Source organism: Anser brachyrhynchus, assembly GCF_964034855.1.
Source record: "Anser brachyrhynchus genome assembly, chromosome: 17".
NCBI classification, from domain to species: Eukaryota; Metazoa; Chordata; class Aves; order Anseriformes; family Anatidae; genus Anser; species Anser brachyrhynchus.
Window position 1 is genome coordinate 10242548 of NC_137710.1, and position 21402 is coordinate 10263949.

Consider the following 21402-nt stretch of genomic DNA (forward strand, 5'->3'; position numbering starts at 1 on the left):
CGTGCGGCGGCCGTTCTCGCGAGACTCGCGCCGGGACTTCATTTCCCTACAGCCCTTAGCGCGCCGGAAGCGGGGAGAGAGCCGCTTCCGGGCCTGGCGTGTGGCGGAGCGGCGGCGGCTGAGGGGGAGCGGCGGCGGGGATGGACGTGACCGGGCCCGAGACCGACTGGCGCAGCACCAACTTCCGCCAGAAGCTCGTCAGCCAGATGTGAGTGCGGGCCGGCCGCCGGTAGGCCGCGGGGCCGCCGCTCCCGGAGCTCCCCCGTCCTGCGGCCGCGGCTTCCCCGGCCCGGCCCCCCCGGTTCCCTCCGCCCCCGGTGCCGGCTCCCCGGCCTGCCCCACAGCCGCTGCTCCTGAGCTTTTTATCCTGCAGCGCCCGCAGGGCTGCCGCGTTCGGTTCTGTGAACCCCCCGTTATAACCTTACGTCTGGCTTCTGTAGCGAAATGGAAGTGTCAGTGACTGAATTCGTTAGTCACCGTGCTTTTGTAGGTCTAGAACAACTATCGTAGTCGGTATCTACGTGATAGCGTAAAGGTTGTTTAAAAGCAATAAAGTTCAGCCTGTTGCTTTCTCGGTCATCCTCTGTGAAACGATCGCTTTACTCGAGTCACTTTGCAGCTCTCCGTGCTTTCTCTGTGACAGGGAGGCTCTTTCACCCTACAGAGGGTGCTTACTGTAGGGCTGGAAGCACTGCTCCGTGGTTCTGAAGCAATGTTAAAATCTTTATTTCTGGGTGCTTGAAAGGCTTGATCATGCTTTGTTGCTTATGAGAATCAGCATTTAAAACAACCCGTGTCTTTGCAATACATGAAGAATGTGCTGATTGCATGTGGTTTTAGTGCCTAGCTGTGGGCTTCCCTCGTGGTGATGTTTCAGAATTAAAATGTTAGGGTATTCACGAAAGAAATAGGATCGTGAGTGTTTGTCAAAGCTGTGCAAGCTGCTTTGGTGTCAGAGCTGATGTTTTGCTGTCTAAACTCTCTGCGGCATCTCTTGTCGGATTAATCTGTTGCATTTTCCTCTCCTTTTCTATTTCTTCATCAAAGCAAAGCCCCCAAAACTACCCTCTGATGCTGTGTAACTCCAAGGAAATAAATCTGAGTCAGCTGAAACAGAGCTCAGTGCAGTAACCTTTTGTTGTTTGTGCATTTGCTCTGCAAGCAGTCGCTGTCTTTCTGTGAGCAGCAAACAACAATGACAAATGTTTCGGGGGAAGCGTATAAGTAAGAGATAAATACTGAACAGGTCAGTAGTAATTTTTTTTAAAGGTTGATGGCATATAAAGAGATGTCAACTATCTCACACTTCTAATTCTTGCAAGAAAGAATTAAAATTTCTTCTGTTTAGTCTTGCATATGTGCACAGCTGTATTTTTTATCTGTGCGCTTTTTGTTATCAACGTATTGACAGTCTTTCCTCCCTCCTTCCCCAGGATTGTTTTCTGTGGGCGATGTTTCTTACTTGCACTCCATCCTGCTTTGTGGTATCTTACAGATGTTTCCATTCACTGTCTTATTCAAAGAGCAAGCATACTTGGTACTGGGATGAGTGTGCAATGACTGCAGTGGATTATTTTTTTTTTAAGTGTATTAGTGTGTACTAGATATTAGCAGATGACTTGGTTTCATGTTGGCGCTTGGAATAAAGGAAGGCTAGCCAGAAGTAGAGTTTATAATAGATAGGTCCCTGAATTTCAAGATTTTTTTTTTTTACATAGTGATATTATCTGGATAAACATTTCATGGATACCGTGTGCAGTAGGTATCTTAGTGAACGTGTCTGTGTATAGTTGGATCACCACTTCAGAGACTGCTGCACTTGAGGGCCTCGGAAGCTCCGCTCAGCACTGGGTCCTTGCCTAACTGCAGGCCCCAGCAGGACTCACGTGGTTGTGAGACCCAGGACTGCCAGAGCTCAGATGACTGAGGCCAGGGAGCAGCTTTGGTTCCTCCCACGTTGTTCCAAGAGAGCAATGATGCAGGAGTATGAAAATTTGCACTTTCAAGGCACCCTTTTATTCCGGCCCTTACAGCGAACAGGCACGTACTGGTGCCTTGGGAGTCTCTCTCTAAATGCCTTTCCTTAATATGCTTTTAAACGGTGGTGTTGCCTGAAGGACAAGCCTGAGGTGGGTTGCGTGGTGGTAACCTCAGTGCCTAGTTGCGCACAGTTCCTGCGCCGAGCTGCTTCTAGCCTGGGGTAAAAGGGAATCGTGTAGAACAGGGGGGTAACTTCAGCTGCGTGATGGTCCATAAAAGTGGTGTTCAGCTTTCTGCCTGGTTTCGATGTATGTATTCACAATTCAGATCAAGCAGGTTTTAGCTAACGATTCAGCTAGATGAGAAGAGCATGCGTGAGCATAAGTAAGGATGGGGAGGTGGAGAGCACAGGAAAGGAGGCAGAGGTGGGCGTCAGAACGAGCAGGCAGGAGGCGAGTGGATCAGCTCGAGTTCCTCGAGTGTGTGTGTGTGTGTGTGGGGAGATTGTGACATATTTCATAGAGAGCAGCAATGCAAACAAAATCAGTTCATAAAGCAGCCTTAGTTTTATATTCCAGTCTGGGCTGTCTGATGAGATTCTGGGGGGGGGGGGGAAAGGCCAAAAAGACGGATGTTCCTCCTGTCCTAGTACTACAGAAAGGGAGGAGTTTGTTTTATAAATGCCCATTTTGACACAGCTGTGAACCAAGAAGCTTCTGCCTCTGTAGTGCAAGTGTTTGGGTTGCCATGCAATGAACCTGAAGGAGAAATTTGTTGAAGTTAAAAATAACTCAGGAAAAGTGTTTATTCTTAAGCTGGGTAGTTCTTCAGCACTGCTGATTGCACAGCCACACAAACAGTTGCACTGGCGTAACCTGGCGGGGAGGCTTCTGAAGGAATCACTCCTGCGGGAGGGTTTTCTATGCCTTTGAAGCTCTGAGGGGGTGGTTCTGTGTGGCAGGACGGAGATTTTCCTCACTGCAGAGCTGGAAAGAAAGATAATGCTAAGAGAAGGCCTTACAGGGGCTGGATTGTCCTTTGCTTTCTCTGTGGCTGAAGGCGGTGTTGTGTGGGGCTGAGGCTGTTCCGAGATATCTGGGGTCTCCTGGTTTGGGTTTTCTGCTGGCCACTGTTGTCGCGTGGGCTTTCTTGCAGCGAGGGTTGTCATTAATCGTGCTATGTCCAACCTGGAACTAACAGGAACGTTGTGTGGGGCACTGTTGTGTGCCCAAGATCAAGTAATTAACGTTTAATGCATTTGGTGGTGTTTATCTGGAGGTTTTTGAAGCTTGTGATGTGGATGGCTGTGGTTAACGGCTTACCAGCATGCTTTTATTTCTCTTCCTGTTGTTGTTTTAAGCAAGAAAGATTTGTTTTGAGTGGCCGGTCTTTTTTATGAGCCAGCATCTGGTGGTGGTAATGTGGGGCTGGTCCTAGAACTCATTGCCCTTTTGTTTCATTGGAAGTCCTGGTGCAGTCGTGGTGTGAAGGAGAGGAGAGCTGGTAGAGTGGTGAAGGAGAACGTGTTTTGCAAGATTTTTTTGCTAGACCAGTTGGCCTGAGTGAGAGGTTGCAGTTGTAGGGCTGGAAACAAACTTCTTGGAAAGGGAGGGGGGATTCCTGAAGCTGGTAGTGGTGCTGGATGCTTCATGGCATCAGTTTTGAGTGTTGTGCACGAATAGAAAGAGGCAGAGCTTTAGTACACATCTTACGTGTTTAGTAAGTGCTTGTGAGGCAGATGAAGGCTGAATTGGCTGGTACATCTGGTTTTCAAAGTTCTGTTGACTTTCATTTCTGGAAGGATGCGATGCGTTGTTTGGTACACTTGACTCAGTGTAAAGCTGTCTTCTTTCTAGTGACTTTCCCAGCCTTTTACCTTAAGTATTTTTGTGCCGGTTGAAGATAAATATGGGGACAAAGAAACAGATGAGGAAGAAGAAACTACACACAGCTGAACTTGTGGAATACTAAGAGATACGGCATGGAGTGCTAGGCAGCATCAAAAGAAAATGGTAGCGACATAGAATAAATAATTTGCTGTGGCTTTTTTTCAAAGTTCCTGTTACGACATTGATCACAGTCTCTGTATCAGCCACTCTAGTATTAGCTGCATGTTATGTCCTTTGTTTGCATCTGCATCAGCTTGTCTTTCTGCCTGCTCAGTTCTTGGTGGCCTTGAAATGAGAGGCATTATCATTGTACTGTGGGACTAAGGCGGTAAGGAAGATTCAGAGAGTAGCGTGGGTTTAGAGGCAGCTTTTCTGAAAGAGAAAGTATTGGAAAGAGGGAGGTGAAGAACTGGATGCATTTCTTCCTCTGCAGCACAGCTCTTTCATGAGGAGCTCGCTTTAAGGCTTGCTTGCATATGAAAGAATATTTATTTGTTATGTTCAGATTCTGCTTCATTTTAAATAACCTTCCTGTGTAATCAGCATTTTTAGTGTCTGTTAGGCCACATGAGCAGGTTACCACGAGGGAGACATGCAGGTGGCTGTGCTGCGCTCCCTGTTTCTTTGCAAGTTACGCCAGGTGAGCTATATGCTACTAGGCTACAGCTTTGCAAGGTAAGGGTGCGAGCTGGGACAGCTTCAGCTCCTTCGCCTAAGTCTGCTGCATCTGCACTTCTTGCCTGTCTTGAGGGGGATACTGAGTTATTTCAGGATGCTGGACTAGCTCACTGCTCACACAAGCACCACTCGTGCTCGTAAGGGAGGTGGTCAGAACTCAAGGGGGCAGAAAGCAGCAGTTCCCCCGTCAGGCTGCATGAAGCTTCCAGGGATCCCAACCCTAAGATGCATTTACGGTAGGGTAGTTTCTCATTCAACAGCAGGTACTGAGAAATGGGTTGCTGAGATGGTAATTAAAAGGTGAAAGTATTTCCTGGTAACTTGCTTGTGGAATGCAGGCAGCAGCTGCTAGGCTGTTGTAAAACAGAACAGGTTTTGCAGTGAAGTGAAACGTTTCCAAGAAGAGAATGCGCAGCAGATTTGAATAGGGCTGCTCTCCTGTCTGAGTCCTTGATTTAAGATGTTTTTGTCTCAGTGCTTATGTGACAGTGGAATTGCTTGGTTTTCGATGTGCTGAGGATACACGCTGGAGGGAAGGGATGCCATCCAGAGGGACCAGGGCAGGCTGGAGAGCTGGGCCTGAGCCTCATGGAGTTCAACAAGGCCAAGTGCAAGGTCCTGCACCTGGGCTGGGGCAATCCCAAGCACAAATCCAGGCTGAGTGGAGAACGGAATGAGAGCTGCCCTGAGGAGAAGGACCTGGGGGCGTTAGTTGATGAGAAGCTCAACATGAGCCAGCAATAGGCACTTGCAGCCCAGAAAGCCACTCGTACCCTGGGCTGCACCAAAAGCAGACCCCACTGCGTCTTTACAGTACCTAAGGGGGACTGCAGAAAAGCTGGGGAGGGACTCCGTGTCAGGGGGTGTGCTGATAGGACAGGAGTAACAGCTTTAAACTAAAAAAGGGGAGGTTTAGGTTAGATATAAGGAAGAAATTCTTTACTCTGAGGGCAGTGAAGCACTGCCACAGGCTGCCCAGAGAAGCTGTGGCTGCCCCATCCCTGAAGTGCCCAAGGCCAGGCTGGACGGGGCTTTGGGACTTCGGGTGCGGTGGGAGGTGTCCTGCCCATGGCAGGGGTTTGATACTAGATGGTCTTTAAGGTCCCTTCCAACCCAAACCGTTCTGAGTCTGTGAAAGCCCCTTCTTCCCTACCAATTTCTTTAGCAGAGTGTTTTTGCATGTGGGGTTTATTTCCTTTTCATCTCATGCTTTCAATTTCTCATCCAGAGGTTAGATCTAGTTCCAGTTTACTAGAGGTGTGATGGCCCTGTAGTTCTCGTTAGTAAATAGAAAAGAACAATAAGGGGGTAAAAAAAGGTTTTTGTTATCAACTGTCCATCAGCAGGGCCTTCTTCTTATCTACTGCTCATTGCCTAAAGGCGTTTGTTTTACCAAGCTATTTTTATTATTCCACCTTATGTTTAGAGGATTCTTTTGGATATGCTTGGCACTATGCAGGCTTGAGCCTGTAGTTCATTGAACATGGATTACATTAATCCAGTCGTTTAGCGTTCCTCAAATCAACAGGTCCTAGTATTTTGTCAGACTAACACTTCAAGCAGCAAAGTAATGGCTTGCTTAGCCATTATTCTTGAATATCTGCAAAGAACTAATTTCTAAAAGGCAACAAAAATTGACTTTTTTCCTCAGTTATTTGAAGAAACTTTAAAGAGCAGCAATTCTAAGTAATGTGTTTTTTGTTTTTTAATCTATAAATGGATTTATCAATAAGAGAGGGGTAAAAAGCTGTTACACAAACATTTCTAACTACAGAAAGTATTTTCTGATGTCCTCAGTTAATGCGCAGCATTGTTTTTTTTCTTTTTCAGTGATGAAGCTATGAGGAAGGCTGGTGTTGCCCATAATAAGTCCAGCAAAGAGATGGAGAGCCACGTGTTTATGAAGGCCAAAACAAGGGTAAAGTATCTGTTTGTTTCCTGAAGTTATTGGGATGTCAGAAACTTGTAAACCATCCACAGAAATAGCACACCCAATGTGTGTGGTTAGCTGTCAGTCTCTGCTTAGAGTACCTAGTTATGCAAGATTTTGGATTTGTGTGTGCTCCTTTTACCCTGAGGGGAAATGAAGTGTTCTGTGTCCAATACGTGCAGCAGACTGGACTTCAGGCCGAGAGAGCTTTGCTGATACTGCAGCATTTAATGCATATGTGGGATGTGCTTCATTAAGTCTTATCTAAGACTTGTATGTAGTGAATTGCATAGAGTTCGCTTTATCTACAGTGTAGATGTAGTCTATCTAACCAGTTTAGTGATCAGGAGAGACTGAGATATCAATAAAAAGGCTGTGTTAGTAGTAAGACAAAGGAAATTTCTGTGGTCTCTGTGAAAGTCTGGTTATTGTGTACAATTCTAGACACTACTCAAATGTATAAGCTTCTTTCCTGGGCTTGTGTTAGAAGAAATTGGATGCTATTGCTGTCTACAGACAAGACACGTTTGAGATGGAACTTGGTGAAAGTTTTATAAAGCTTATTTATGCCTGCTGAGGGCATTCTCACTGGTGAGTGGGTACTTATAGGAGCAGGGAGACTATCTCAGCACTGTGGCAGATTCTCTCGTGCGTTATGATGCACATTAATTAATTGCTGCAAAGACTGTTTGTCCTTTCACTTCTGGCACTTCTACCAGGTGTAAGTCTTAAAAACAATTAAGTTAATATGTTTAATAATAATAACTTAGCATAAAAAAGTTCTTGTAGTATGAATATGACCTAGTTAAAGGACTGAAGTGAGTCAACGTACCCAATAAGAAATTCTGATCCTTAAGGAAAGAACTAGAATGGATGAGAAATGGAAAATGGATATATTGGTATATAATCAGGTGTACACACTATGTTACTGTTAGTATGACTGTCACAGAGGTTCTTTCCAGTGAATTTTGTGGGCTTTTGGCTTCTTGGACCATCAACCACACTGACCTTCTGGTAAAAAGCATTCCCACTTAGTTCATGAACAGACTACAAGGCCTGTGAGCTTTTAGTTCACTTACAAGGACCAAAGTAAAATCTGGTACATAGAGGAAGAATACTGAAGGACCAGAAAGTCATGGTTGCTCTGTTTTTATTTCCTGTGCTGAAACACTGTTTTTTACCTTTAGGAGGAGTATCTTTCTCTTGTGGCCAGACTTATTATCCATTTTCGAGATATCCGTAAGTAATTTTTATCCCAGTGACTGCTCATTGGGGGGGAATAAAAGTAAATCTTCTGGCTTCTATGTGTGGTTCTGCATGTGACTCCTCACAAGTTGCTCCAAAACTTTGCCCAGTAATATACATGCTTAACTTCTAAATATTGTTTCTTTTACAACATCCATCTACAATTGAAGAGTCTTTGAGTGAGAAATTATTTAATGTTACTAATTCTGCACCTTCCAATTTTTTCCTGTATTTGTGCCTTATTTTCACTGTTTTTGTAGTGTTCTGAGTACAAAATTGGGTTATTTAAAGTGTTTTATCTGATTACAAAGATAAAAATACCTTTTTCCACTCCGGTTGTAACAGCTATGATACAGCTGTCTGGGATTATGGATCTGGATAAATTGTTTGGAGATCTAACTACAGTAGACAGTGATTTTTATTTTTTTTAAAATTACTGTGTGGCTGTATTTCTTGGAGAGTGTATTTGAAATGTCAAATCCGTGTGATGAGATTAACAAAGGTAATTAATGTGGTGTTCTTTTGCAGACAATAAGAAATCTCAAGCCTCAGTCAGTGGTAAGAGGTCTTTTTATTATTTATTTCCTTCCTTCCTTTCTGACTAGAACAGCTCAAAAACCAGGGCTGTGGTGTACTAAGAAGGCTGTGGATTTCCTAGCTGCAATATTACTTATTGGTGGAGGAAAGGAAAGGCAGCACAGTAGTCTTGTGAGTTGTTCAGTGATGAGGGGTGACAGGCCTAGATGGTGCTTTGGATGCAGCCCAGGAGACTTGTTTGTTTGCCTGTTTGTACTCCCGTTAGCCCACAACACTGAGATTCTTGGAAGAACAAGAGCGATTGAAAATAACCTCCTGCTGGGCATCCAGGTTTCTCCCTGTCATCAACTCTGGGTTCCTCACTGTGTTGCATTAGAGGCAATCATTTTGTCTGTGGGATGTGCGCACCACTCTGCCATTTAATTAGTTAGATCTGATCATGTCTTCTGCCTCTGTGCTAATTCTTAAAGCAGTTACACTAGGAAATTAGTACGATGTTCCTAGTGATGATGATGAAAATGAGTACATCATTGGGATTGATTAACATCCCACCTAGACAGTTAAAAACAGTGTAAGTATTCTTAAGGAAGAGGAGGTGTTGCATTCTGTACCGTATGTTCAGTTTTGTCCTTCTGAATTGCCATTCCTTCTTTGACTTCACTTTTCTATATGCCCGGGATTGAGATTGTGAAAATTCTCTTTAAAAGCACTGAATTTATCCTCTGTATAAAAACATGATGTTATGGTGGGAAACTGCATTGCAAAGGACTTCCTCTGGTTTGAGCACTGCTCCTCCTCAGGAGGAAGAGGCCAATAGAATCCACAGTGGGAACTCTGTTCTTCGTGTGCTTTTTTCGAGGTTACAAGTGGTATAGCTGCATGGAGTTTTGTTGGCAGCCTGTTTTGACTTGCATATAAATTCAGAGGTGGCTAATGAGTTCCTTTTGTCTGATATATTGAGAATCTATTTGCAACTTTACAAATCTGAAGCACTTTAAATAATCTTCACTCTGTTTACAGAGAGGCAGAGACCTGCCAGAAGCTTCTTGTGGTCTTGCAGGTAGAGCAGTGAGCGTTAGGTTCTAAGGGTTTGAATCTAGTTGTGGTCTGAAGCCAGCAGATCAGAGAGTGGATTCTGGAAAGCAGAAGATTTTGGGGAGGCAATTGGATGGCTGGCTACGTAATGTTTACTGTTTCCTTTGTAGATCCCATGAATGCCCTCCAGAATCTGACTGGGGGTCCCCCAGCAGGGGCACCTGGAATGGGCATGGCTTCCCGAGCTCAAGGAGCACCGATGGCTGGGATGGGTGGCCTTGGCCCAATGGGACAACAGATGAGTCTCCCAGGGCAGCAGCAGCCTCCTGGGACCTCGGGAATGGCCCCTCACGGTATGCCTGGTGTCTCTACAGCTACTCAGCAGAGTAAGTGTTTGGTTTGTTTCAATCACTGAAGCAGTTGGATCAGTCTTTCAGTAAATAGCTCTTTTCCACAAGGAGAGGGTACTGAAAGAATTTCATACTGCTGGCTAAATCAGCTGAGGGAACTGTTGGAAAAGTTGATTTCAGACACTGCTACTTACTGGGATAAATGTCTTCCTTAGCATAGAGAGGAACAGCCTCTCTTCTACGAGCAAATGCTTCTCCCATCCTCCAAGATGTCAACTTCAGAACTTTGTTCTGTGAAACCCATGTATACTTTCTATGGCTGTTATGCTTCCTGCTGGTGGCCTCTCTGCATATGTTTTCATAGAACCATAGAATATCCCGAGTTGGAAGGGACCCATAAGGATCATCAAGTCCAACTCCTGGCACCGCACAGGTCTGCCCAAAAGTTTAGACCATGTGACTAAGTGCACAGTCCAATCTCTTCTTAAATTCAGACAGGCTTGGTGCAGTGACTACTTCACTGGGGAGCCTGTTCCAGTGTGCAACCACCCTTTCGGTGAAGAACCTCTTCCTGATGTCTAGCCTAAACTTCCCCTGCCTCAGCTTAATACCGTTCCCGCGGGTCCTGTCACTGGTGATAACGGAGAATAGGTCATCTGCCTCTCCACTCCCCCTCGCGAGGAAGTTGTAGACTGCGATGAGGTACCCCTTCAGCCTCCTCTTCTCCAGGCTGAACAGGCCAAGTGACCTCAGTCGCTCCTCATATGTCTTCCCCTCTAGGCCCTTCACCATCTTCGTCCCCCTCCTCTGGACACTCTCCATCAGTTTAATGTCCTTTTTGTACTGTGGTGCCCAGAACTGCACACAGTACTCGAGGTGAGGCCGCACCAGCGCAGAGTAGAGTGGGACAATCACTTCCCTCGACCAACTAGCAATGTTTTCTTCAATAGCTTCTATTTCTTAGAGAATTCTGTGGAGACTAAGGTGTGATCCTGTTGTGGTCTTCCAGGTGGCCACGGAGCCATACAATTTCTGCACATTTTTACATTTTTAGTTTGGTTGCTGACTAAATACAGGCAGGGGGCTGTAGAGATAGTAGGCAGTGTCATCAATTCTGCTGTTAATGTACCTGCTCCCTTTGAGGATGCAAAAGTATATGCTGTTAGTGATGGGTATTTTATACTTTAGTGATTATCTTCAATTATTGTGGAGTAATACTGTGTAACTGTCTCTTGTACTGTTTGGCTTTCACGTTTTAAGCATAGCTTCCCTTCTTTTTAGCCCAACTTCAGCTTCAGCAGATAGCTCAGCAGCAACAGCAGCAGCAGCAGCAATTCCAGCAGCAACAGGTGGCTTTACAGCAGCAGCAGTTCCAGGCCCAGCAGTCAGCCATGCAACAACAATTTCAGGTCCAGCAGCAGCAGGCAGCAGCAGCTGCAGCAGCCCAACAGCAACAGCAGCAACAGCAGCAGTTGCAAGCCGTCCAGCAGCAGCAGCAGCACATGCTGAAACTGCAGATGCAGCAGCAGCAAAACCAACAGCAGGTGATGACAAACAAGAATTACAATGGCAATTGAGGTGATCTGTGATCAGTTACTTGTCAAGTGAGATTTGGCTTGCATGGAAGTACTGAGTATCAGCTCTTCCCATTATTAATACACTTCCACTTTGGGATAGAACTTCAGTTTAGACTGGCAACATTACATTACAACCCAGAAGGAAGGTTTAACAGTGCAGGTTTTTGGTTGCTTTCTTCTGCCATAGCAATAGAGAACCAAAAACCTTTTTCTCTTTATAAACATCAGGACATTGTTTCATCCTGACAAGAACGGGGGTGTGGTAAAGAACTAAAAGCACTGTATTATTCTAGAAACAGTGGTTATTTTTTCATTGTGTGAATTACAGATTGGTACGTTTAAAAAATGTGTACTGAGCACTTACATGCATCATCCTTAGGCATAAGAGCAGAAGAGGAAACTTCAGCTGTCATGCTCTTGTGCATTTCTGGTAAATGGCAGTGCTGATGCAGGCTGATTACATTTAAGAAGTGATTCTGAGCCCCTTTGTAAAAGAAAAAGTGATGGACTTCATCTTTGCCTTTGAAAACTATTTTAGTATAGTGAGAAAAGCTTGGAATAGTGAAACCACAGGACGCGCACTATGTGGAGTTGAAATATCTGGAGAGTGAGTTGATAAGAGGTCTGGGCTTTCTATACAGGCTTGAAAATTCAGCCTGTTATATCAGGATTCAGTTTGCTTTTGATCTACGCTATAAAAACAAGGCTGCCATTGCATTGCTGGAAGCTTTAGCATCCTGGCTTTTCCTGCTTTTCAGATGCAACAGCAACAGCAGCAACAGCAACTACAGCGAATTGCCCAAATGCAGCAGCTGCAGGCAGCACAGGCTATGCAGGCACAACAGCAGCAGCAGCAACAACAGCAACAAATCCCACAGCAGCAGCTACCGCAGCAGCCACCTCAACAAGTAATGCAACAGCAGATTCAACAGATGCAGCAGCAGCAGCAACAACAGCAGCAGCAGCAGCAACAGCAGCAACAGGTTGCTCAGGCACAACAGTCTCAGCTTCCACCACAATCCCAGCCTCAGCCCCAGCCCATGGTATCTCAGGCACAGGCAATCTCGGGACAAATTCCTGGTCAGGTTATGCCTGTTACTCTCACACCACAGCAATTAAAAGCAATGCAGGTAAGGGCTGGTGACCATTTCATTGTTGGTTCATTATGATCCTCTAAAGAAATAAAAAGTTTCCTTGACTTTTGCTAATAACAAAGTAAGAAAAATGCATAGTTTATTAAGAGATCTATAGTTAGGTTGTTTGAGTATGGTGGTTTTAAAGGTTTATATCTGGACCTGTCAGATGAGAACGGTTTAGTATCAGCGAAGAACAGGGATTCTATAAATGTGTGAAAACCATTTATGAATCTAAAAAAATCACTGCCTTGATTTGTTGTTCTTGAACGTTTGCTTGTTGCTTTGAGGTACCTAGTGCATGTGGTTGGAGCCAGTGTTGGCTCTTTAGCACACTGGCTTTGCTTCTGCTGCCATGTTTAGAGGTTTTGGACAAAATTTAAGATACTAGTACTTCCTGACTTGAAGAGAATGTGGATAAGATGATGGTTTTACTGTGAACGTGTTACTGCTTCATTTTAGAAGCTGAGTCATCCTGTTAATGTTGCAGCTTTTCAAACTGCCGCATTAGTCATGAGTGCTGTGTGCTGTTGAGCAAAAAGCTCGGATGTCATTCTGAAGCCTGCTTTTCTCTGAGCATTGCTGGGGGAGTAGTGGAGTGTCAGCCACTACTGAGAAATTCTTGACCCTCCACAGAATAGATGGAGTATCCACTATGTGCTCCTGCCAATTAAGCTAGTAGTTAGATGTCATGTACATCCCTCTGACTTGTCCTAATGAATGTATAGACATTTGAAATGCTCATCATTAGTATATGTTTAAAATTTAAAATGTTATGCTTGAGAGAAAACATCACATGTAGTTAACTGTGTTTACCTTAAAGCTGAAATATTTAGTATTGTAAGAGGACCTTACAGTACAGAGAAGTTGCAGGAAGTCATCACATCTTGGGTGCACAGTCTGAGAAGGCTGTTCCAAATGTTAAGAAGCATGGGAACTTGCTTTTCTAAGGAAAGTTCATGAAACGCTTCTAGAGGTGGATATGTGAAGCTGATCTTATAGTCTTGTCTCCAAAACGCCCCTTTTTATGAGTATAGTCAAAGCAATTGAAAGAGAAGTGTTACACGCTGATCAGGTACACGTGTTTACTTTGTTCTTTTTATACTCAAGGTAAGAGCTCAGCTGGTCCAGCAGCAGCAGCAGCAGGCAGCAGCAGCAGTACAAGCAGCTCAGGCTCAAGCTGCTCAGATGGGAGCTTCAGGGCAGGTAAGAGCCCTGGAGGCAGTGTCCTTAGGTACAGGCCTGTAGCAAGTGCATGCTAAAGACGAGCATGGAAATGGGTCTCTGGTGGCTTTCTGTTGAGGTCTGATCAGTCATCCCTATACAGAGGGGATATGGGCTTTTATTCTGCTTCCCCTTTGCCTGGACTCAGAGGCAGGATTTCATGGACAACCTCTTTGTGCATGCTATCTGTCCTGAGTAGGTAAGATTGTTGCCTGAAGTGATACACAAACTCACAACTGTAAGAGGGCCTTCTGTGGTCACACTGCAGGTTTGACTGTTGGTTCCTGGAGTGTATCGCCTCTCTTTTTGTTACACTTTCCTAGGTGACTGCTTTGTTGTCAACTGATTTCCATGCTGTGAACCTTTGCCTGCTATCTTAACTCACATGTGATCTACCTTCCATCTCCATGTACCAAGCATAAAAAACAATATAGATAGTGAAATCTCTCAGCACTCCCCTTTCATTCCTTTCATCTTTCATTCATTTTCTGAGTGAAATGAGCTGTAGATTTAGAATGCTCTTGTTCTGGATGTGAATTGTCAAGAAAAAATGGCACGTGTCACAAGTGCAGAGTTACGTTTGGGAAAAAAAAAAAGGCTGGTTGAAAGCTTATTGTCTAATACACTGTTCTTAACTTGCAATACACTTGTAGCCCTAGTGATTGTTCCTTGATGTGTGTCTGGTGTGAAGGAGACACGAGGGAGAAAAACTGGGGATGTCTTGAGCTGAACCTCTCATCCCATTTTCCACAAGAATATGAAATAGTTTTTCATGGTTTGCCTCTGTAGTCTTTCATGCTGAGACATTTTACAGACATGGGTAAGTACAATTATCACCACTTTGTATATGGAGAGACTGAGGCAGATAGATAAAAAGAGGTTGACCAGGATTAATGTCTGGCAATACAGAAAGATCTCTGCCATTTCAGGTATTACACCATTTCCCCTTCATCACACAAGAAATGCTTTAGATTCACTAAGACCATTAGAAGTTTTTACGTGGACAAAGGGATAACAATTGGTTCTTCAACATTCATCTCCCAGACCGCTATCAGGAATAGTGTCTTGTACCATCTTAACTCTCATGTGGCCTACATACTTGGTGGTGGCTAAGTTCTGTTTCTGGTCCTTTTGCTTGAGACAATGTAACACAGGATGTAAAAGCTGAGGAGTGGTAAGTACAGTTGGTGCAGCGCTGGCAGTAATGTAGAATTCTTCTACAGTTGAAATGCAAATTAAAGCTTTTCTTTGTTTCTTAAATAATTTCCAGGTGAGAGCTACAGGGACTTAGGCTGCCTAAAAGGAGACTTTGACTTCTTTTTTCTTTTTACTAACTTAATGGTGCTCTTTCCAACCTCTAAACAGATGGATTTTGTTTACATAGTCACCTTAATTCTTGTCCCATTTAGGGAATTTATATGCCAGTGGCTTAACAGCACAGTGCATTTGAAAAGTTTTGGGTAATAAGATGGTTGACAGCTGTTTTTGCATTGCAACTTTATTTATAATGAGCAGGGATTGCTCATTATCTATTGTACATGGAGTTTAGAAAACTGCACAGACTTACATTTACATTTGTGCTGTTACAGTGTAAATCTACTAAAATTCACTTGATGCTGTGAAGTCCAATGATTAAACTGGTTTCTTATACTTGTATAACAATTTTCTGTATATAATGTTTAGCTTTAAGTTCATGGTTGTGTACAATATTACAATGCAGCTTTGGCGTTGAGAACATGGTTACATTTTCTTTGATTTATAAGAAGTTTGAGAGTAGATTTCTCTTTGCATTTAGTCCATTTTCCACTAGCACTAGACTTTATTTTAATAAATCTGTCTTGATTTCCTTATTTGGTTTTGGGAAGCTTTTGTTATAAACAAACCCTGTCCTAATACTTGCTTGTTAAACTTAAGCTTGGTCTCTAGGGGCTTTCAGTCTGGGAATTTGGGTTGATGTGCCTGTGTTTTTCCTTTTCCATAAACTTTCTGTTCAGCATTCCTACATAAAAGTAAAAGCAATCCTAAATTCAAAGATGGATACATGTAAGTTTTGAAGTTGAATGTTATCCTGCTTGGATGTCTAGTCCTTACAACTATGTAACTCACAGGTGAAACTGATAAATAAGCAAAATAGTGTCCTAGTGACCACAGAGTGCTACAGAAGTGCTTGGAGCACCAGGAGAAACTCTGTAATCAACTGGAGTTAAGTATTAATAATGTTTAAATTACTGTTCTGCAATTCGTTCAGGTGCTCAGAATGCAAATTGGCTGTTGCTCTTTGAAAAGCAGAGCTGGCCTGCCTTTAGTGGAGTGGTAGTGTCATGGTATGTGTATATTCCTACCAGAAGCTGCATATTGAAGGAATTCTGAATCCTTGGATTTTAGATGCAAGAAAATTACAGGTTCAGGATTCTAATATTTACATTGCACTTCATTTTTTAATTGGATAATGAGGTTTGTATCTTACAGTGGAGAGATACTCCATTCTTCTGATTGCTTTTTTTTTGAGTAAATTTCTCAATTCTGTAAATCGATTTCTCAATTTCAGTTGTGGAGAAGCATTTGCCTTCAGTTTAAATGTTTCTCAAAAGTACCTGAACACTTCTAGCTGTCTTCCATTTTTAGACTATCTGATGAACTCCTTTGTAGATGCATTGCTTTGCATAAAACAGATGCAGTCTTTAAAATCCGCCTTCCCTGCTGCTTTGTTGAAGGGTGACTGGTTTCATAAATGTAAATAGGCTGGAAGAAGGGAAAAATAAATTACTTTCATCAAGAGAGTGGAATTGGTGTCGTTTTATGTATACACTTCCTTTCCAAAGCACACATTTCAAAAATATGTGAATAAAACTCAGAATTATGTGCATGTGCACACGCTCATCCGGCTATGATACAACAGCTGAAAGCCTTTGAATCGGAATTTGTCCCGCTGGTGTCCAGGTTTGCCAGACAGTTAATATACTTCAAATTTTCATGACCTTGGAGGAAGTGATCTAAATCTGCACACTTTGGTGGTGTGGCATGAAAAATGGGACCAAGATGGGACTTGTGAGTCACCGTAACATCCCTGGGATTTCACACGCTCCAGAGATCCATGTGCATTCACGAGGGTCTGAGATGGGGTGATTGTGCCTGGAAGGATTTATTTTTATTTTTATTTTTTTGCCGGCGATTTCCTTTTTTTTTGTTAGGGTTGTGTTGCTTCACCAGCTCTCATGTTGTTAAAGTAGCTCTTCACTGCACTTCGTAGCATCCACCTGTGCTTTGTGCCAGTGCTGGGTTGTTGTGTTTGCTTGTGGTGGCTGTTGCATGCTGTGTGTGTACATGTGCATGTGTGTGTGATGTCTGAAGCGCTCTCATTTGTTTTCCTTTTGAAATCCTGTCTCTGACCATCCCTCTTTGCCTGGATGGAAAGTGACTGCATTGCTCTGATGTTGTGAACTAACAGTTGTGCTGAATTTGACACTTATTTTCTTTATCAGTTATTGCTTTCTGTTTTCAGTCTTGCTATGTTGTATTTAATTTATTTTTAACAATTGTGAGCACATGCATTCTCTGACTCTCTAGAGACATGTTGCTGGCTGCTTCAGTCCATTTGCACAGAACACTAAGCAAGAATGCCCCAAATCATTTACTGAAAGGAGACTTCTTTTAACTCTTAGGTTAGTTAGAGCCTGTGTAGGTTCCTTGGCGATGTATACGCTGGGGAAAAAAAAATAATAAAGCGGTCCAGAGAACTTTACTGTAGATCTTTAAAATATCAAACAGAAGCTCTTTTGCTGATAAGTGAATTATCAAAGTTAGCTGAGTGCTACCTCAAAAATATGCTGTATTTCCCATAAATTTTTATTACTCTAATTGACAGCACCTGTGGTGTAACATTAAAGCCTACCATTACTTAAAATTCATAGATATTATAGATGTATATGATTAAAACTGTGTGGCTCATTCAGGCTGATGGGTCTGAAAGGCACTTCTGGACACTGCAGAGCAACATCCTAATACTATTTTAGAATAAAAATCCATTCTAATGCTAACCTGCAGTATTTGTTCTAAATGATTGTGCTTTTAGGGTGTGCTCAGTCTATACAGCTGAAGAATCAAATAATGCAAGAATGAGCTCAAAGCATGTTATGGGCTCATAACAAAAAGTCTTAGTGTAGCTTAGCAATAGAGGAGTGGGTGTTTGTCAAAGTTACAGAAATTACAAGGAAATAATTGACTTATTCTGTGGGGTGCAAAAGGAAGGAAATAGCTTTTTCAAAAATAAGTCCTTTTTGTTGTCCTGGTGTTATAGTGTCATAGGTTAATCTGAAATTTTGCTCGCTGTTGGACAGCTCACTGGAGCATTGCTGGTAGCAGTTGCTGCTGAACTGTCTGCCAGAGTCTTTTAGAATGGAAGGTGGCACACGCAAATACTCCGAAATCCTGTGAGTCCAACGGTGTGGGAAGGTGCATCAGAAACCTATGGCATTATAGAGACGAAGAAGCTTCTTAGATGGAGGAGTCTTGACAGCTGTCTTGGAGTACTTTAAGAATTCTAGAAATTCAACATGTCAGTCAAAATTAGGAAAAACCCTTCCTGCAAATGATAGCTTTGTCAGCCCTCGACCTACAAATCTACCTATCAGCACTACTGAGATATCTAGAATTCATTAGATGTTTTATAAAAATGGATAGAAAAGGTGTAAAAAGGAGTTTGATTTATAAGCTAGCATGTTAGGTTAACCTTTAGAGAAAAGCTCACTAACCTTCCCTTCATGCTCCCCCTCCCCCTAATTCCTGGAGGTTGCATGTGCTTCTCATCCTGCCAGTGCACTGCATTTCTTGTTTTGCGATTACTTTTGTCTGTTGTCCCTCTGTCCTCAAAGATGATCACCGCACCTATGGCCCGAGGTGGGATGCAAATAAGACCACGGTTCCCGCCTACCACCGCAGTGTCTGCTACACCGCCAAGCTCCATTCCTTTGGGCGGACAGCAAATGCCACAGGTATTTACTGAGTAAAAGCACATTGTGTCAGGTATTGCACAAAGCATTCGATACGTGATTGTGTAGCACTTGCTTTCAAGCAAGGGGAAGTTCACTTTTTCATGGAACAACTAACTTGCTGGTGTTAGGGTGTTGGGCTCTTCAGGTTTTTCCTGGATTCTTTTTTGGTTTAAACAATACGTTTTCTGATAGCATGGGTTATCAAATAAAGCATTGCTAAAGTGGCGTAGATCTTTATTTTAGCATTTAGAACGTTTAAATGTTTATAACTGATTCAAGTCACAGATTAGAGCTTCCAGGTTTCTGTTTAGTCTTTGTTGAAATTCCACAATGAATGTGCATTTTGGAGAGTCTCCAGAAGTGTTGCAAGTCAGTACTGCAGTGTAGTGATTGGGTTCTGTCTTGGACCTTACTTACCATGTACTCGTGCTCTTTACAGGTGCTTCTTTCATTAATAGTAAACTTGGCTTGTTTCAGTTTGAGTAGCATCTTGGCATGTAATCAGGGACCAAGAAAAATGGAACTATTCTCTTCCTTCGCAGTTGTGAAGGAGGAACTACCAAAAGGGCTCCACTGGTACCTGTATTAAAGAAGAACCTGTGTAGGAAGGCTGTCAGCACCTAGCCAGGTGTTGCTGGAAGATGCTTGAGGTCAGTGTACTGCATCTGCATGGTGTAGGTCCTGATCTTCTGAAGACCTCACAGCCATGTTCAACAACCAAAATCTTTCATTTGAGGGACAGCAAGAGGAGAGCAGGAGTGGGGAGAACTGGACTGAAATAGAACTGAGTTCTTACCAGTTTTACTACTTAACACTGCTGCCTTTTGCTCATAGGTTTCTTTACTTTTGCATTTTTGCTTATTTCTGTTGCATCAAGTTTAGTAGGCACAGCCTTTTCTTGTCAGGTGTTTGCTAATGTAGATAATGTGATCAGAAAGATTCTGCAGACCTAAGCAAGCACGTCCATCATTTCTGGTTTCAGATGGTCACTCATTTCTATCCAGGTAACTATGTTAACTGAAATAAAACCCAGACATAGCTGTTGAATCAAAGGAGAATTTACTTTGAGCTTTGTTTGCTGTTGCAGTTTATGTACACTGAGACAATCACCTCCAGTATGAAGTATTCATAGTCTTATTTGGACTGACAGTGAGGCCTTCTGATGGATATTTAAGTATTAGATTGGCTTATATTTGAGGCATAACAGAAGGGCTCTAGTTAAAGCGTTCAGTGCTGTAGGCTGACCTTTTAGTGCTGTCATGTCTGTGGTTGTTGAGGAGCTTTGATTTCTGACACCAGGAGAATCAGTGAATAAGGAGAGTTCTTAGTAGCATGCCAAGGACTGAGAAAATGTTGTAGAAAACCAACTAAAGAAGGCAGAAGAAGAAAAACTTATTTATGAAAATGGCTCCTAAACATGTGGTAGGATAAGCGAGTAAGTCATCATTTTATGTTAGTGGGAAGCATTGTTCTAAAGACTGTCTGACGTGCCATGCAATTGATAGCTCTGGATCTGTGTGAATCTCTAGTGCTCCGTGCCAAAACATTTTGTCAGGTTCCAAGTGAATCAGAATTTAGAAATGTTATTTGTGCCTCTTTAGTTTTGTAAATGCTTAAATAATATTATCTGTTGGATATGTTTAATTACCTTGTCATCAGAGCTCTTGAAGCTGTTCACAATAGGAGACAAATGGTTGTAGCTTACATCTGGTTATTATTCATCTAAGACTCTGTCATCTCTGACTACAGTATTAAAAAGTCTTTAGACTTCATGATAGGTGGTTCTGAATGTCCTTTCACTTTAGATGAGACTCTTGGTATTACACTGAAGAATCTCTTTCACCAGAAGAACCAGATGTTATATCCATATTGTTGGGCTATTTGTTTTTATCCCGTATGACACACTTCTTGTCTGTCCTTTTAACATGTGGCTCAGTTAATTCTGCAGTGGTTTCTTTTTGTTCAGTTGGTTCTTGATTTCTTTTGCTATTAGATTTTTTTTTTCAAGAAAAGAATGTACTTACCGATATGTCATTGTATTCCATAATCTCCTGGTCTTTTAAATTGGCAGAAAATTATTTTTTTTTTCTTAGCTGAAGTTTGCTTTTGCCTGAATAGTTACCATACATGAACTACATTCGTTATTAGTCCTTGAACACTAAGGAAAAAAAAAAAAAGTTCAGTACTTTTTGAACAGCTAAGGAAAGTTTCCTACACAATATTTGTATTGGTCCAAGAAACCTACTGATAGGAATTTTGAAAGGTTAATCTAATAGCTTTTGTTTTAGCAATTAGATGACTGATGTATTAATCCCAATCTCTCTGTTGTATTTCTAGTGTCAAAACCTCCAAGTTCTACCTACAAATCTATTGAAGTCTGCATTAGTATGGACTTCCAATTTATGGTTGGTGCAGAAATCTTCAGCAAACTGAAAATCTAGGGAAAAAGTCAAACTGATTTAAATATTAAAATAAAGCAAGGGATGTTGTCCTGACTGGGAATATAGAAACCAGTATCTGAATTCTTTTGGAGCTCTGCAGAGGTTTTGCTTTGTTAAGCAAAGCAACATAATGGTGAACTTTAAACCCAGTTTGCTACAGAGTAGGCAAGGCTGTGCTTACCGGCTTAACATTGAAACTGTAAGTACAGTAGTTTAAAATGCTTTCTAGATTTTTACTTTAGATTAAAAGTGTTTCTGCTCTTCCTCAGTATTACCCATTACTTCCTTGTTGCAGTCTCCTTTTCCTTGCTTTTGGTTTCTGCATATTGTACTGGCTTCCTACTGAGAGTCTCTGAAAAACTCCCTAGCGCTGTCTACTGAGTGCTGTTCCT

The 21402-nt window shown here is 42.6% G+C and overlaps 1 protein-coding gene across 4 annotated transcripts in view; it reads left to right on the forward strand.

The window, feature by feature from the left end:
• The window catches only part of MED15 (mediator complex subunit 15), a 38916-nt gene that overhangs the window by 9050 nt on the left and 8464 nt on the right, over nucleotides 1–21402 (forward strand). For 2 of the 4 annotated variants that reach the window (XM_080560012.1, XM_080560013.1), the window contains exons 1-8: nucleotides 8–208; nucleotides 6378–6465; nucleotides 7665–7716; nucleotides 8251–8280; nucleotides 9465–9680; nucleotides 10926–11188; nucleotides 11980–12351; nucleotides 13465–13560. In XM_080560012.1, the coding sequence (XP_080416138.1) occupies nucleotides 141–208; nucleotides 6378–6465; nucleotides 7665–7716; nucleotides 8251–8280; nucleotides 9465–9680; nucleotides 10926–11188; nucleotides 11980–12351; nucleotides 13465–13560 (1185 nt within the window). In that variant the 5' untranslated portion in view covers nucleotides 8–140. Of the gene's footprint in view, nucleotides 1–7; nucleotides 209–6377; nucleotides 6466–7664; nucleotides 7717–8250; nucleotides 8281–9464; nucleotides 9681–10925; nucleotides 11189–11979; nucleotides 12352–13464; nucleotides 13561–18449; nucleotides 18570–21402 lie in introns of those variants that run through there. The other 2 variants (XM_080560010.1, XM_080560011.1) reach the window with 2 other exon arrangements.